At 39.8% G+C, this 18,013-nt stretch overlaps 1 protein-coding gene across 1 annotated transcript in view; it reads right to left on the bottom strand.

The window, feature by feature from the left end:
- Positions 1-18,013, bottom strand: part of Ush2a (usherin) — a 673,376-nt gene that overhangs the window by 491,211 nt on the left and 164,152 nt on the right. The window contains exons 15-18 of the mRNA XM_021165303.2: positions 14,300-14,458; positions 7,650-8,144; positions 6,454-6,714; positions 4,112-4,281 (exon numbers count right to left, since the gene is read on the bottom strand). Coding sequence (XP_021020962.1) covers positions 4,112-4,281; positions 6,454-6,714; positions 7,650-8,144; positions 14,300-14,458 — 1,085 coding nt within the window. The remainder of the gene's footprint in view (positions 1-4,111; positions 4,282-6,453; positions 6,715-7,649; positions 8,145-14,299; positions 14,459-18,013) is intronic.

The raw sequence follows: 18,013 nt of genomic DNA, 5'->3' as shown, positions 1-18,013 counted from the left end.
TAGGGCTACTGACATGACTATGCTTTGGTGGTTTAGTCAACCGTGGGCCAGACTGCATATGTGATGGAGTGTGACCCTTTACAATCCTAAGGGCTGGATGTTTATACTACCTAAGGAGGCCATGGCTATTTAATGGCCTAACACAAGTAGTCAAATGCTTATGGTACTGCTGATATAAATCAATGATATCTCCAAGGCTACAATACTGTAGGCCGTACGGATCAATGGCATCACCAAGGCGGCAATACTGTAGGCCGTACAGCTGTGTACAGCACAGAAGACTTGGCAATGATAAAAATAAGTGTAGGGTGTTGATGTATTTGCTATAGTTTCCTTTTCACTGGGGCTTGATCTTTATAATTGTACAAGGCTATGATAAAAGCCCACTGAGTGACATCATTAACAGGCCTGTGGCTTGTGTTTACCGTGACCTTGATTTTATCAAGAGGCTATGCAGTCACTGATATCATCCTTAGGTTTGACAGTCATACAAAATGACAAACACAGGTGAAGGATGCTCACAGAGTTTAGTCACAGAGTTTAGTCTGAGGTATTTTCCCTATATGAGTACAACGAAATATGGTGGGAGTATTTATCTAGGTATTGATTTCAAACTTATATGAGCCTAAGAGCAAAAGAACACAACTGTGAGCCAAAATGTCAACGACAAATATGGACTATAAGGATCAAAGGCAGAACACCAAGTCCTAATTTATAAATCTACCTAAACAACATTATAGATTATTCAAACAGGAAGCTGTATAAACTGAAGAGCATGCTATTATACTACTTACTGTTTTTATCATGAGATCATTGAAAGAGTCATATATGCAGATGGAAGAGAAAGATAAAACCATAAGTATCTTATTGCCTCTTTGTCTCTCCCAATAATAGACATCTGTAGTGTGTGTGTGTGTGTGTGTGTGTGTGTGTATGTGTGTATTCTTTCCACTAAAACAGCTCAGAAAAAAGGCAAATATATTCACAGTAAATTAAATAGGGTCTCTTAAAAATCCATGTCTACCCAGAACATGAGAATTTTACCTTTTGAAAGGAGACATTTGTATAGGTAAAGAGTTAAAACATCTTGTATTTAGGGTTAGCTTTTAATCTGAAAACTCATACCATTTTAGGAGGAAAGAAAAAAACCCACAGACAGAGGAGGTGGAGCAGATGAGGCAGAAATGGGAGATACGTTGGCACAATGCAATGAGTGTCACCAAGCATTTGGAGTTAGCTGTGAGAAACAGCTACAGAAATCCTCTAGGATACACGGAAGGAGCATGGCTCTCCCAGAAGCCTGATGCGAGTCTTCTGACCTCTAAAATCTGAGAGGATCAATGCATGCCATTGTAACCCACCCACTGTATTGTGATTCTGATGGTAGTATCAGAAGTCAAAGTGTGGAATTTAAAGAGCCTGGGATTTCTACCCTGTTTGTGGCAACTATAGAGTTTATTCTGGTTTCTGAACTCTGAGGGGGATCACCTGAGGTCCTTCCAGGGAGGCATTGCACCTTACATTCCTATTCTTCCCATTATACTGTCAGTTGTTTCTGAGTACAACCCCCATCTCTCCTGTTCTCATTCTTCTCCCACGACTGGTATCCTCTGGGAAAGCATAACTATGACAGTCATATCAAGAATTGGATTCGTAGGAGGGAGATGTCAAATTATTAAAGTGGTATACTGGAGCTGGACAACAAAGGCTGGCAGACAATGAAGATGTGGGTAGGTGGACTCTTGACAGCCTACAACTTTGCTCTCGTGGGACAAGTTTTAAACTTGCACTTGTGGTGGATTAAGTAATCATTAAGCCAACTTTCGGGAAAGCACTAAGTTTTAGGACTATGTAATCAGATGACCACTGCCAGTGTCATCTCCACACTGAAGAAAGACAATCTTAGGGCCATCATCAATTTAAGACAAACCATGCAATCCTTCTTGAAAGCATTGTTCTCCATGCCAATAAAGTCATATCAAATGCATCAGATAAGCAGGAAATGAGTGTATGGGCCTCTTAGTCAGATGTGTTCCAGGGAGTAGGAGATATACTGTGTAAAGATTAGGGGATTTGAAGCATTAGCTGGGTTTTAGGAGATCAAGTGTTCTGTGACATCTAGGACATCCATCCAGTTCAAATGAAAAGAAAAATGACTATATCTTGCATCCCTAAATGGGTTTTATGTTGCATTCTTCAGGAAGAATCTTGATGTGTGGTGAACAAATTTCCAGCTGAAGGTGAATGGTCACCATTTGGGTTCTAACCAGTGTGGTGTCATTGTGGAATTCTGCTCCCCGACTTGTCCCTGCACCCATCCAGGTTGTAGTGCTGGCTCATGAGCTGTTTGAGACACTGAACCTCATAGAGCCCATGGCTCTGCCACACACAATAGTGGGAAAATATTGTAAATTCTCTATGGTAAGAAAGTCACAAGATAGACAGTATGCAGAGCAAAGGCACAGAAGGTGATGGAAAGTCTAGACATCCTGAACTATTCATTAAACACTCTCAGCCAGATATTGGGCCTACATTACAACAGAGCGTCAGAAAGTCAAATCACAGTGTAGGTGGAGTTTCTTCTCCTTGGCTGCTTTACTTCTCAGGTATGTCAAGTCTTAAGTTCAGATGGACTGAAACAAAATGCATCTTATGATGAAAATGGTAATCTAAGATTTGGGTTCAGCCCCCAAAATGCCACACAGACCGTGGGAATTCTCTCTAAAACATAAAGGAGAACACAGAGCTGAGAATACAGTGGACTGTCTTAGAAAGTAGCTGCACGCATAGGCTGGGAGGCAGCTGCTGCCCCCGATGGTGCTTCTGAGAAACTGCCCTGAAGACAAATATTCTCAGATGATGGACCTTCAGACCTTGCCCGTTCTTACCTACTACATGTGGAAGAGAGATACCTCAGGGTAAACCATGTGTGTACGTTGTGACCAAACTTGTCCTCTCCTCTGGTCATGGACATGAAGCCAGATCAGATGTGGGAAGTTTGGGAAGCACACCGCACACAGATTGGAAAAAAAAAAGCACTGAGATCTTTTTTAAATCTCATAATAATGTTCATCAGAGGCTATGCCCCTCTGAAGTGAACAGCAAGGGCATAGGATGCCAGTTGTACCTGACACCAATGTTTTCTATCTTTGCACAGTGTCATGCCTATAAAACAGGCTAGAAAGGCAAATCCCCTCATCTCTAACTGGGAGAATTGAGATCCTCTCATTTTCTAGAATCCTTTGTAACCAATGAGATAGAACCTGGACAGGGTAAGGTGTTTATAACTGTCGACACTTTGTGTTCTCATCCCTAGAAAAGACATTACCAGAAGACACAAGGTGACCATGCATCCAAAGCCTAGAGCAAATACTGTGTTCATAGAATTCATAGGGATTGTGCCCATATATAAATGTTGACACAGGGTCTCATGTAGCCTAAGCTAGCGGTCAACTGACTGATAGTTCGGGATGACCTTGAATGACCTTTGCCTTTCAAGTGTTTGGGCTACAGATCTGTGCTAACCATGCCTGGTTTTGTGTGGTACTGGGAGTCAAGGTCAGAGTTTAATCCACACTAAGTAAGCACCTTACCAACAGTGTCACATCGGCAGCCCCACTGTCCTGATTTCTGTTGTGCTGTGATAGATTTGGTTCCCCATGACTTTTCCCAAGGAAGTGAAGACATAAACAAAGCGTACGTATGAGATGGTCTTGTCAATGTCATTTTGACATCTAAATGGATACAATATAAATACTGACAGATTGTGGAGTGGTTAAATGTGCTATTATGTGTTCAAATAATATTTTCAGATTATCTTATATAGTACATAGCTGCTGAAAGGGCTTCTTAAAAAATATTTAAGACTAAGTGGAAACAGCAGGTCTCATGAAATAAAATTATAACCACTTTAGCTCAGCATGTTAGAGAAATAAGTGATAAGCGTGTATACATGTACAGGACCTTGAGCATCTGATGTTCTATTCAAGAACATGCCCATTTGATGAACACATTTGGAGATGGATGCTGCTACAGAATTCTATAAATTCATAAAACATAACGTGGATCCCTAATTTAATTTAAAAAGGAAATGAGTTGAAAATAAAAATACCTTTGAGCACATGACTGGAACATCTTGTTGAGGGAAATGTTCAGAAACCATGCTGATCTTGTACCCTATAATTTCTCCTCTTGTAAAGTTTTCTGGTGGCTTCTCCCAGGAGACACTGAGGGAGTGTGGTGAGAGTGGAGTGACTGAAGGAGGGGCCATGAATACAGGTACTGTCAAAGGCAAAAACAACATCAAAGGCAAACATGTCACCCATATATGTCAGACTGAACTGTTCTAGTTTATGAAAGACCTAATTTTCATAAAATATTTTTATTTTCAAAATTAAAAAATACAAGTATACATGAAAATATTAACATTTAAACTGTCATCTACAAGAATATCAACTATCTTCACATTATCAGGTAAGGTTTTTTTTTTTTTTTCCATTTATAAAATCGAAAGGTAGAGGGACAAAATTGCTGAGTGGATAAGAGCACATGATAGAGAGAATGAGGACCTGAGGTCAGATCCTAGTGTGTGTACAGGAAACTGGGTATGACCTTCAATGCCTTTATAGTTGTAGTGCCCTGCTGGGCAGAGATGGGAGGCTCCCTGTGGACTGGCAGTTACCAGGTTCAGTGAGAGTCCCTATTGCAGAGAACAAGCAAGAGAGAGAGAGAGAGAGAGAGAAAGAGAGAGAGAGAGAGAGAGAGAGAGAGAGAGAGAGAGAGAGAGAGAGAGCGAGCTAGAGAAAGCTATGAGTGTTCTGATTTCTCTTTCTCTCTCTTTCTCTCTCTCTCTCTCTCTCTCTCTCACACACACACACACACACATACATACCCACACACACAAACACACACACATACATCTTTCTCCTCCTCTACCTCTTCTTATTCTCTGTCTTTCTATATATCTCACTGTTTATATTTTTTCTCTATTTTTTCCATGTTTCTCTGTCCCTGTCTATTTGCCTGCCTGACACACACACACACACACACACACCCCACATAGATGGGCAAAATCTGATGGAGGGCTCTCTGTTTTTATGAAAATAGTAGTGAGTAATTTGATAAGATGTTTGAATAATCCAGACATAGAAAGTGTCTCAGTCCCCGAAGTTTGATGGCAAACCAGGTTTCTCATGGAAAGCCATGTTTCACTAAGCCAAACAAATGATGCTGGTGTAAGTTATTTTAGCAGAAGGAACATCTAAAATGGACCAAATGAGCCCAAAGACAGTCAGAGCTTGTGGTCAGCCCTTCCTGACCTGTTCAAGGCACACAGACATCACACACATCACACACTTTACTTCTACCATCCTGGAATCTTTGTATGGAATTTAAATGAACTACCAAAGATGTGCTGTCAAAACACCTTTCTGCACTTTCCTTTCCTAGTGATCCTTAAGAGTACAACAGTCATTGGATGCTGTTTCATCTGCCGTATCTCATTTTGGAACTTGGGTTTTCCCCTGCAGAACTTCAAGACTCAATACTTCTGCTCTTGTCCCTCTAGCTTGTCCAAGATAGTCTTTGAGAGATGATTAAATACAATACAATACACATTTTATTTATTCAATGAGGCCACTGAACATCCATCCAAAGCTACCTTAAACTTTTACAGTTCCAAAATGTTAAATTTATGACAGGAGTTAGTTTTATTTAAATAAATATATACATTTATTTAATAATATATATAATATTTAATAATATATATTTATTTAAATAAATTTATCTAAATAAATATATAATATATATTTATATATAATAAACACAATATATTTATATATAAATATATTTATATATATTAATATATATTTATATATATGATATTTTATATATATATATATATATAGAGAGAGAGAGAGGAGATTCAATGTTTAAAAAAGTATGCTTGTTTTCTTCAATGCTCATGGAATTTGAAGTATATATTATGTGAAGAATAAGAAAGTTAAAAATAAATCAGTTACCTTGATAAAGATACCATAAGAATAGTAAATTTTTAGCTCTCCTCCCATACTAGAATTCTAATTGTTTCTAAGCTTACTTGAGTTTAGACTTTTCAGTGTATTAACTTAGACCATTATGTGAATTCTATTACCTTCAATATATGTCTTAAAAAGAGAAAATAAAAATTAATTGTAAAACTGAAAACTGGTAAACCATTATAAATACACAGCAAGATTGGGTTAAGTGTCTACCCACCTGACACTAGAAATCACCTGCTACTTAGGGGAAGGAATCCTAACAGAGTAGAGCTACAACTAACCCTTCTCTTCCACAAGTCAATTAGTAGCTAAATCATCTGCTTTTTCTGCCTCAAATATCTTCTTTGACCTTAATTTCCAGGCAGCAGTTTCATTGAGAGGCTTTTAAATAAGAATCCAAGGAACCGGTCTTTACCTGACTCTCCCGTTCTTTCTGAGGCCCAGGCAGACGACACCCTGCCAGCCATATTCACAGCCAAGACCCTAAATGCATACTCTGTGTGTGGCTCCAAGCCAGAGATGAATGTGCTGACTTGGGGCTGCTGGAGCAAGTTCTCACTCCGATTGACCGACAGTAAAGCTGAGTGAGAATTGACCAAACCATGGCTCTCAAACACTAGGCTTTCTTCAGTGGACAGCCATCCCCTCATGTATAACTCATAGCTTATAATTATCCCTAAAAAAGAGACGAGCAACCAAGTCAAAGGGCTATTTAGGTACTGGTTGTTTATGGCTATTCACTTTTCAGCATTCTAACTATATTGCCATTTGAGTCTTTTTACTAATTTAGATGTAAAATTTAGATTACAAACTATCGTGAGAGCTGTATTTTGGGGAAAACAAATCAAAGAATTTATAAATGCAAAATAGCCATAGTTGATCCTATGTGAAATACAACATTTTCAAGATGGGTACTCATAATTTCTGCTAAGGATGTTCAATTCTTTTGGACAGCCTGCATATTCCGCTTCTGGGATGCATATTTGAAGTTCCATGACATGATTACATATTTGACACAAGCCATGTTTGCGTAAATATTGTGTAGCTAAGTTGTATCCAGTCTTTGCCAAGCAATAAAAAAGTTTGATGCAAAGTTTTACCATGCTATGAGCATAAATTACTAAAAACTTAGGAATATGTGTCTGACCCATGAACCCTGAGGTTCAATTTTAAGAACACAAACATTAACTTAATGGAGTCAACTAGCCTATATACAACTTTTTTTGTATTATTTTATATTTTTTTTCTTGCTTAAAAGAGAAAATTTTCAGCTTGTGGGTGCCCTAACGTGACTCAGTCAAATATAATGCATTTCAGCAGTGAGTGTCCAATTATCAACATCATCTCTGTTGTGGCAGATGTCATTAGGAGCAAAGATAATATTAGCCTTTTAAAGAGCAATTTAATTGAATGGAATTTGTTCTTAAATTAGATGAAACACCCTCTTCCATATCCAGAAGAAATAGCATTTGATGTCTTCAGAAAGCATTTCCCAAGCAAATGCCTTATATTCATATAAACCAATAGTGTTGCTAGTCTTACTACATAATTCTTCATTTCTACTGTTTTGGCTTTCTAAAAGAAAGAGAAGTTTAAATCTTGAATTCTTACCATTTGAGTCCACTGGAGGAGACCATTCTATTCTCAGTTCTGTGGGACTGATTTTCCATACTGTAGGTGGCCCCTGCCTTTGGGGAGGTGCTTGGGCTGTGGTTACTATAATAGGCAAGCTGTATAAACAGCTCTCATTAGTACAGCCCTGGACAGAAAAACAGTACTGGGTGAATGGAACCAGATTCCAGATGGTAGCTGAGGTTTCTGGACCTTCATAGGAGACACAGGGCTCAGTGCTGTCCACAGGTGTGCATGATAAAACATATTTTGCCACAGGATCAGAGTTGTTGGAGAGTCCAGTCCAGGTAAGTGTAACGGAGTCCGAGCCCACAGGAACGATGTGAGTCAAGTTCAAGTGTCCTTCTGAGACCTCTGGCTTTGTCTCATAAATGACAGGTATGCTCCTTGTTGAACTGTGCACATTGGAGGTCTCTATATAATATGAATATGCTGTGTGTGGTGACAGACTAGAGTCTAAGAAGTACTGAGTATCTGAAATAAAAAGGGAGACCAGATAGTCAGAATTAACAATTGTCACGGGATCTTTTGCAGTTGCCTGATTCTGGTGCCATTTGACTAGGTAGGTTACCAATCAAATCCTGCAAATAGGAATGTGTTTGATGCTTTTCCATGGGAAATCAGGCAAATGCTAGTTGCTTTTGTTGTCTGGTATGTTGTGAGTATTGCATCAAGCAGAGCAAAGACACATAGAAGACTATTTCTGTCCTTATTTTGCTCTTCTTGGAGTCCCTTGCTAGAAGAACCCAGAGGAAATCCTTGCAATCTTTGAAACATATATTTGCTTTCACTGTAAGTGGTTTGCTTGCTAAACGCTGTGACATGGGTTCAACCCTCTGCAAACTACCACCAAGCTCCCAGCCTTTCTCCTGCTTCATACCTGAGTATATCTTTTCCTGAACTCATAAAATGGCATACAACTATACATGCATTTTGCTAAGTCCTGGAGAGATTTGTCAACAACAGGGAGATTGTAAAAGAGAAGTTTGAGATGAGCAGGATCTCCATGCATGAAGGACAGGGGTATCAGGGAGAAGAAGCCCGAAAGCAGAGGCTATAAAATAAGAAAGAGAGATAGATTTCGGCCATGATTAACTATGTGCCTGCATCACCATTCATAAGGACAGCAAGCACATTGCAGACCTATGAAACTAAGAAATGTCAGAGTGGCTATTGCTTGCTTCCTCGTGGGTTTGTGCATGTCTAGATGTCTGACCTGTGAGAGAGTCTAATTTTAATCCACAGAGGTACTTGGCTTTCTGTGCTGAGAGCCTGCGAATGACCCATGGAACCTTTCTTGGTTGTGGCAAGGTAACCTTTAAATCTCTGAAAGGACCAGATGTGGGATGCTGGATCCAGGAGAGACAAGTTCAGACTGTGGTAGAGCGTTCACAGGAACCTGACTTCTGTAGAACAAGCAACTTCACCTGAAATCAGTGTCTTGGTGATGCCAAGGATCAAACTGGTTCACTGTACTTCAATAAGCCAGTATCCTCAGGAGGGACTTCTGCTTCAGGTCAAAGGGAACTTAGTTATTCTCCCCAAAATGCTAATTAATATGACAACTGAAGGATGAGGAATAAGTGGTGGGAGGAAGAGAGAGAGAGAGAGAGAGAGAGAGAGAGAGAGAGAGAGAGAGAGAGACAAAGACAGAGAGACAAAGATAGAGAGAAAGAGACAGAGATAGGGACAGAGAGAGAGGTTTAAGAATATATGTGAGGATCTGAGCAGAGGTCATTTCATCATGCTGAGCACACATCACTGCAATTTCTTCATTGAAACAATTGTTACATGAGTGCATCTTATGCTACCTGAGGACTCCAGCATCCTCCAGAGGAGTAAGAAGTGGAACAGACTAAGAAACGTCACTACCCCTATTCAGAAAAGTCCACTAGGACTGAGACTCCATTGGTGAGGGTACTGTCATGGTCCCTGGAATGGAAGAAGGTTACCGAAGGTCCATAATTGCAAAACTCCTTATGGACCTGCTTTTGACAATGCCCAAGGAAGAGAGTCACCCTAGGGATCACAGAAAATCATACCCTGTGTCAAGTCCTTGCCAGATCATTGGTTTGTTTTATCTTTTTTTTTTTTAATGTGATCTTATCTCAGACAATGAGATTATATGAGAGCAGTGCTGCTTGATAAGAAATTGGAATGAGATAAAGACCTAGTGGGATATGTGATTGTTTAGGAATGTTACACGGAACAGTTACAATCACCCTGCATTTCCTGTGGAAAGATTTATTTAAGGACCCCACCCCATCATCCTGCAGGAGAAACAGTTTATAATAATAGCAAATTGGGAACAAGGACTTTACCACAGAAGCCACACACCACTACTGACTTCTCAGTTTTCTGCTCTGAGTCCCTGAAGAGGAGGGTGTGTCCTCCCATCTGACATTTTTATTAGCATATGTTAATGATGCCAAATAATGGGTCTTTTGTGATATTTTCAACCATACATATGGTCTACCTTCATCACGTTCCTCTATTATGTCCATAATTTACCACTCTGGCTCCATTTTTTCTTCTCAAGTATACTATACTCCTATCTCCATATCTTTTACAAAATACTTGCATCCAACAGATGAGGAAAAACACTTGTGTATGTGTGTTTCTATTCACGCTTATTCCACTTAATATGATAATCTCACTCCTATTCATCTTCCTACAAATTGGAAAGAAGACTTATATTCTTCCTGATAGATAAATAATACTCTGCCATGCAGAGAACATTACATTTCCTTATCCACTTATCTTTCACTGGATACCTAGGGTAATTTCTGTTGGGATACTATGTTTGTACACCATGTGAAGGGGTGTCTCTGCCATTCCTTCCTCACTTGCCTAAAAAATCCTCTAATTGACTTTAATAATAAAAACCTGACCTCCTCTCCCTAGGCAGGAAAGAGAAGGTGGGGCTTCTGAGGAGAGATAGGAAATGTAGGAAAGAACCAGACAAGGAGAGTCAGATGCAGAGGACTGAGGTAATGGTCACTTGGCAAATGTAGATGACTACAGAGGTGCTACAATTAAGTTGCATGAACTGGTAGAGAATAAGCTAAGCTAATGCCAAAGCTTTCATAAATAATAAAATGTCTTGGTGTCATCATTGGGAACTGGCAGTGGAGACAGTTCAACAATAGATTCCTTACCATGTTCACTCTCTATAATTAGGTATAAATTTCAGTATGTCTGTGTGTACCTTGGTATGTGCATATGAAGGTAGTGGCCTGGGGAGTTCCGAAGGAGTCAGATACCCTGGAACAAGAGTTGTAGGTGGTTGTGATCCACCAACATGGGCCCCAGGGAAATAAACTTAGATCCTATGCAAATGCATTACACTCTCTCAAGCACAGAACTACCGTGCCAGCTCTATAGTTAGGTGTATGCTTGTTCTACTGTAGTTCAAATCTAGGGACTTGAGGAAGTGGACCAGGCAGACATTCTGCCATAGAGTTATATTCTCAACCTCTTACTCCATTCCTGGAGTTGAATATACAGTTTACCAGCAAGGATGATGAATTTCAGTTCTAGATTCCATCTCTCTATTATGTCTGGTGCTCCTTTGCTTTCAAAATCAATATATAATGTAATACATACATATATATATATATATATATATATATACATATATATATATTACTTGCTTGGATGACAAGACAATTAATATACGTATGTACATACAAAACTCACTGAGCACTTCTTAAAAATAAAACACTAAATAAAGGATGTTATTTTCCTCTGAAAACTGTGTTTGTCATGCTAATGATGTAGGCCTTTATCAAGCCATGTAGGGGGTCTGAGCAAAGTACTGAGTAGGTAGAAGTCCAAAGTGTTACCTTGAGGTCTAGAGAAATGGCTCAGTGGTTACATTCTTGCTGATGGAGCCTGAGGACTGAAAATCAGATCCCAGAACCCATATAAATGCCAGGGTACAGCAGCTTGCCTGTAATGCTGGCTTCCTAAGGCTGACCTAGGGGTTCTACAGAGTAAGTTGGCTAGTGGATGACATACTGGTAAGCTCTAGGTTGGGCTGAGAGACCAAATGAGTACATACTAGGCCTCCGAGTACACATGCATACACATAACCAACACACACACACACACACACATACAAACTGTGCACACAGCATAAGCTAACTCTCTCTTTCAAAAATAGAAACAAATAAACCAATGAAAAATAAAATACAAATCGAAAGAGCTAACTCAATCACCAACTTTATTGGCAGCATGTGGTGTCTATCAGTTACATTTTATTGAGGGAGTCACTGAATATACTATAATTCAGTTACTACCAGTATTCAGAAACTTTCAAATTATCCCACATAATGAGTATAGCTGGTGGTTGATTTTAATGTCAACTAATACAGTGCGTTATTACCACAGAAAAGTCATTCCAAAGCTTTAAAGTCCGTAATCTAGAGGTGCATGAGGACGACAAGAAAATACTACCCAAGAGCATCCCACAGGACTCTAGGCTAGCCAGAGCAAGTTTCTATACTAATGAGGAATTCTATAATGGCCTGAACTAAATGATCAAACTTACTTAGAAGACAACACTATTAATTTTCTTTGAAAAGTTCAGTGATTCTCCACCTACAATTCTAACTGCCTTCATTTAGCCCACAGATTTGTGCTCGTTCAGCTGAAGAGAAACAGTGTTTCCTTTTCACGTTATTCATGCTACCCAGGCACTGAAGCCAGAGCAATAAACACTGGGTATTATTAGAAAGCTGGGAAGTTCTGACCAGGCTCACGGATTGTTCCCACTGCTCAAATGCCATCATGCAGATAACTTTCACATCATTAATTATGGGTTGGGGTGGGGGGGCTTGTCAACAAATGCCAGATGTGGCATTTTTAGTGCACAATAAGGTTTTGGAAAATAATACTTCATTTAATAGGATTATAGAAATGTCTGATTAGGGAATGAACAGATATTTACTACCCAAGAAATCATTGTTTGGATTCTTAGCACAATCATGTAAGAAACCATGATGCTGTGTTCCTATATATCATTTTATCAAACAGATTGCAGTATGCTACTCTGAGAAACACAGACTGAGTGAAGCACTGATGGGCTCAAATTTAATTCAAAGCTGCTTGGGAAATAGAGCCAGTGTGGTTGCATCTTCAGAGATAATTCAACCAGTGGTCCTGTCAAGTCGGAAAACATTTTCAATATTTTTATCACTCCCCTCTTCCTCTGTCACAAAAGTTTAAGTTTCAGAACACCTGGATCCCGCTGACTTTTGGAAGAAAATAGACATTTTAGTAGCAGGTTTTTTGGATGCTTTGCCAATGTGGCAGATGCAGGCAGATGTTTGCTTCCCATCCCAATCTGTATCATGGAGTTTAGAATTTCCATTAACGTCACGGAAGGCTAGAAATGGGGCAGGGGTATGTAGAGTAAAGGCAACGTTGAAGGACACAAAGGTACAAGTCACTCGCACTAGGTTTGGAATGACATCTGCTGATGTAACAGATAAAGTGGCTGTCGTGTAATCGGGAGCTTTGAGGTCAGCTGGTATGGTAAACTCAGCTTTCTTCCATCCATGCTAAAGAAGGCTATGGAAGTTTAGCCCCTTGACTTAGATTTACATGCATTTTAGGCTGGTTATTCATGCTACATATAAACTGGAAGCCATGTGAGATGGCCCAGCAGGTAAAAGTTCTTGCCGAGCTGTTTCTGTTCATTGTTTGGGTGCAAATACCTGCATCTGACTCTTTCAGCTGCTTGTTGGCTCTTTCTCAGTCATGATAGATCCCATGATAGATGGGTCTGTGTTCATTCAGAGATGATGCAGCTAACCCTCAAGAGACTAGAGGCCCCAGGGAATTTAGAGGTCAGGTGGGGTGGGGAGTAGAGATATCCATGTGGAGATGGGGTAAGGTGAGGAGGAGGTGTGGGATGTGGAGCAGTCAAAGAGTGGATGGGGAGCAGCAAGGAATAGAATGTGGAGTGTAAAAAAATGGAACATAATATAGTTGTAAACTGAAACATAACAATTCATATGCTTTTATACCTTTTAATTTCTTCAGCCACAATATCATAGTTTTCCTTTATCGGTTTGCAGAGATATACTTTTTCGTAGCCTATAGCATATTTAACAGGGTACAAGGTTTTGATTCATGCTCTATAGATACCACACTGCAAGACTGTTGAATGTCAGAGAATTCCCAACATTTTAAGACTACAAACCATATAGGAATGGACATGAGATTTTATCTTCATTTATAGCTTTTAATTTGAGAGAAAATGCCCATGGTCAGTATGATGACTGCAGTGATTATTGACATGAAAGAAGGACCTTTATATATTTTTAACAATCTGCTGTGTGCCAGAGGCTGTGCCCTTGAGCCGATACAAACATTCTGTAGTTCATGAGTGGTTCAGGCTTCATGTACCAATCTTGCCGGGTTGAGTCACTGCTTTCCTCTCAGAGAGTTCGGTATTCATCTTACCAAACATGAAACATCTTATTTTCATAGAGTACATCCTTCCTGGTGAGATTTGTAACTCTCTCTGCATGAGATGCTCTTTGTTTACCCTCAATATCAGGGAATTTTATATTTGTTCTTAAAAATATTGCATATTTCCATCACCAGATCCTAGAACTTACAGTACGGGTGTTCATCTTCAGTTGTGTAGATCTCAGAGCCATCCCTGAACAGAGTGTATGTAAGCCAGTGGGCATTGGGGAACTCAGGTGGACTCCAGGAGACATTGATGGTAGAAGAACTCTGAACCCATCCTCTGGGTGGAGGTTGCTGAGATGGAGCTAAATTACAAGAGAGAGAGCATTTATTAACAAAAAGCAATCGATAAACACACTAGGAGGCTGAAGTAAGATACACAGCCAAGCAGCCCTTCTGATTCAGGGTCACTTTTTCAAGAAGACATGTGGTTTACCAAGACATTAATAAACAAAGGGTATCTATCACCAATTCTCTAAGACAAACCCTTTTATCCTACAAGCATAAAATACACTTGTGGGGCAGAGCAGCTGACAGAAATAGGGTTAGGGGAGAACCCCTGGATATTTAAACATCTCTGCACCTGAGTTTAAAAAATGTAACTCAAGGATTCATCACGTTTATTTTTCCATTGAATTTTAAAATTGGCAGATTCCCTTGAAATTTGACATTAAATTAAATATTTGAATTTGAATTTAAATTAAAGCAATTCTTTGTCTCTATAGATGGAACTTTCCATTCTACTAAATAGAAGTTCTTATTTTATTTTGAAGGGCATAATTTCAAGGACTATGTTGCTGATATAAATAGATGTGGATGTCAATACCTAAACATTGTCAATGAAATGTGAATCATTATGTGACTTGACCAATACTTGTGAAAAGTGCTTTTGTGTTTAGATTGCGTTCCCTGCATATAGGACGCTCATCCAAACTCAGCCCAACATAGAAATGAACTCAAGAAACCCCATATTTTTGCCATTGGTGATTTTCCTCTCTTCTACATCAATCTTCCTTATACTTGAGTATAAGCTTTATTATTTTTCCCAGAATACCCAGAAGACATTGAAGAAAAATAAAAGAAATCTGAGAAGGCAGCTACCAAACTCCATCCACTTTGAGTGAGGAGACCTGATATGGCTTCCCACTGGATGAAATAATGGTAAGCACCATTGAGTGCTCTGACTTTAAACTCGCCAGTCCTTTCATCAAGAGGAACTTTCAGAAAAGGTGCAAAGAGCTGAGACCCTTAAAGTAGCTACAGCGATGTTATATGAAATGTCTGAAGCCATCTGGTGAATCTTTCAGGGTCTCAGGATAAAAGACTAATTGCATTCAAAATATGTGTAGCACAGGAAAGGAATGATCAGAGGACTGTTCTTCTAAAAGGTTTAGTGACTCGAGGTATGGTAAGAGTAAACCCTTGTATGTATGAGCGATGCTCTCTAGGCTACTCTGAACCCTAGGGTTTACACTTTCCTAGGAGATTCACAGCCCACTGTGGGGTCCTATTCCTGACTAGGATTTATTGTGACAGAACTCACAGATTACCGTTACCCAAGAGGAAAATTACCACAGTGAAATCCAAGGGAACCAGGTGGAAGCTGCTGAGAGCTCTCCCCTGATAGTGTCAGCGAGGCCATACTTACACCTCTTAGAATGCATTATGAAAGGGTGTGGTGTAGCTGAGTGTCAGGGCCGGAGTGTCATTGACAAAAGGAGCAACAATGAGAACATAAAAGGTAATGTCAGCCGTGGAAGACCCCTGGAGAAACTCAGTGTCCAGGGGACACAGGGTGCCATTAGGGGCTGTTCACATAGCACATGCATCTGACACATATACATCAAAACTGCTAGAAGCCGCAGAGAAGCTGCTCATAAATTCCAGCTTCCATGAGAGTTCCTGTGTCCATAGCTACTTTGTTCTGTTCTGGGAAAAGTGAATACTCATAAATTCTAAGTTCCTAGATGCCAACCAATGTGGAACTTTGTAATCAGGCCTTTTGAAAATAAGCAGTCATCCTGAAGAGACTGAGTTGGGCGTGGAGCGGCTTATAAACGGATATCTAGTGACCAGAGCTGGGATTTTCAGAGATATGAGGTCCTAATTCTTAGAGGAAAACCAACTACTTTCCATTTAATAAACCAACATAATTCCAAACTGCATTCTGAAAACTGCCTTGCAGCTAGAGATTAGTGTACCTGCTGCCCCTCATCAACAAAGCTTCTGTTTGCAGCAGGTACAGACAATTATAGAAAACCACACAGGTCAAAATGCAGAGACTCCCTTTTAAAGAATGAGCACACCAGTGTCACAGGGTCCATCTGATGGGGAGTCTGATGCTTGAGTCCAAGCCTAGTAATTTTGCTAGGCCCATGAGTGTATTCAAATATGAATTGGATGCTGAGCCTTTCTTCATTTACAGTAAGAACATGTTCAATCCATCTATGAGGTTCATCTTGAGAAGAAAGTGTGTGTGTGTGTGCGCGCGTATGCGTGTGTGTATGATGTTCACTTCTGTGTGTGAACATGTTTATAAGAATATGTGTGCACTATTATAAATACTTAGTAAATAGCATCCCTTTGATCTCCATTTTGATCAATATATGTATCAAGACTTTCACATGTATATTAATTCTCAAGCTATTAAGAACTGCTTTGGCAACAGGTCTTGAGATCATAATCTTCCTGCCTTGTTACCAAGTGTTACAGACAAGCATCACCCTGTCTGACTCTGACATGCTTTGGGAATTATCATTCCTTTATAGACATTTGAATACTTGAGATTTTAATAGTACATGCAAATTCCAAAGAAGCAAAAGAGAAAATGGGAACCATCAAAGGGGGTTTATAGGATGTATTTTAAATGTATTGCATTAATATGTGGTGTGAATGTAACCTGATATAACTCTAGTGACAGAATTTTTGGAAGTCTATGGACAATATAAATAATTATATTTTTTCCATCCCACAATCAGCCACCAAATGCAGACACTATTGCATACACCAGCAAGATTTTGCTGAAAGGACCCTGATATAGCTGTCTCTTGTGAGGCTATGCCTGGCAAACACAGAAGTGGATGCTCACAGTCAGCTATTGGATGGAACACAGGACCCCCAATGGAGGACCTAGAGAAAGTACCCAAGGAGCTAAAGGGGTCTGCAACCCTATAGGTGGAACAACAATATGAACTAATCAGTACCCTGGAGCTCTTGACTCTAGCTGCATATGTATCAAAAGATGGGCCATCACTGGGAAGAGAGGCCCCTTGGTCTTGCAAACTTTATATACCCCAGTACAGGGGAACACGGGGGCCAAGAAGTGGGAGTGGTTGGGTAAGGGAGCGGGGGGGGGGGGGGGTATAGGGGACTTTCAGGATAGCATTTGAAATGTAAATGAAGAAAATACCTAATAAAATTGGAAAAATAATTATATTTTATTATACAGTTTACAATTCTATTTTTCAAACATACCAGTGATGGATGGGAGTTCCAAACAGATTTTTATGGGAGTTTTATTCACATTAAAAAAAAAAGAGCCTCAGGATCCTATGACTGTGTTCTCACTAATGAAGTTCAAGACAAGACATTGCTCCTAACTGGGCCTGATTCGGCTATTCTAATGATTGGTTGGAAATGGAATATTTGATGAAAACCCTCCCTCTTATGGAAGAGCCTGTCTTATGAAGAGCCATACCCCCCTCCCTTTGGCTTTGTCTCCTCTAGAAGGTTTTGGGGGGATTAATGGCGAGGATGCTCTGTGTTCATGGGGGTGTTGGCTGAGGAGTTCTACATACTACTACTGAAATGATTTCTTTCTCTCTCTCTTTCCCCCTGTCTCTCTCCCTCCTTCCTCTCTC

Source organism: Mus caroli, chromosome 1 (assembly GCF_900094665.2).
Source record: "Mus caroli chromosome 1, CAROLI_EIJ_v1.1, whole genome shotgun sequence".
Lineage (NCBI taxonomy): Eukaryota > Metazoa > Chordata > Mammalia > Rodentia > Muridae > Mus > Mus caroli.
Note: the sequence above shows the minus strand (reverse complement) of the source record. Positions and strands in the feature narration are given on the sequence as shown.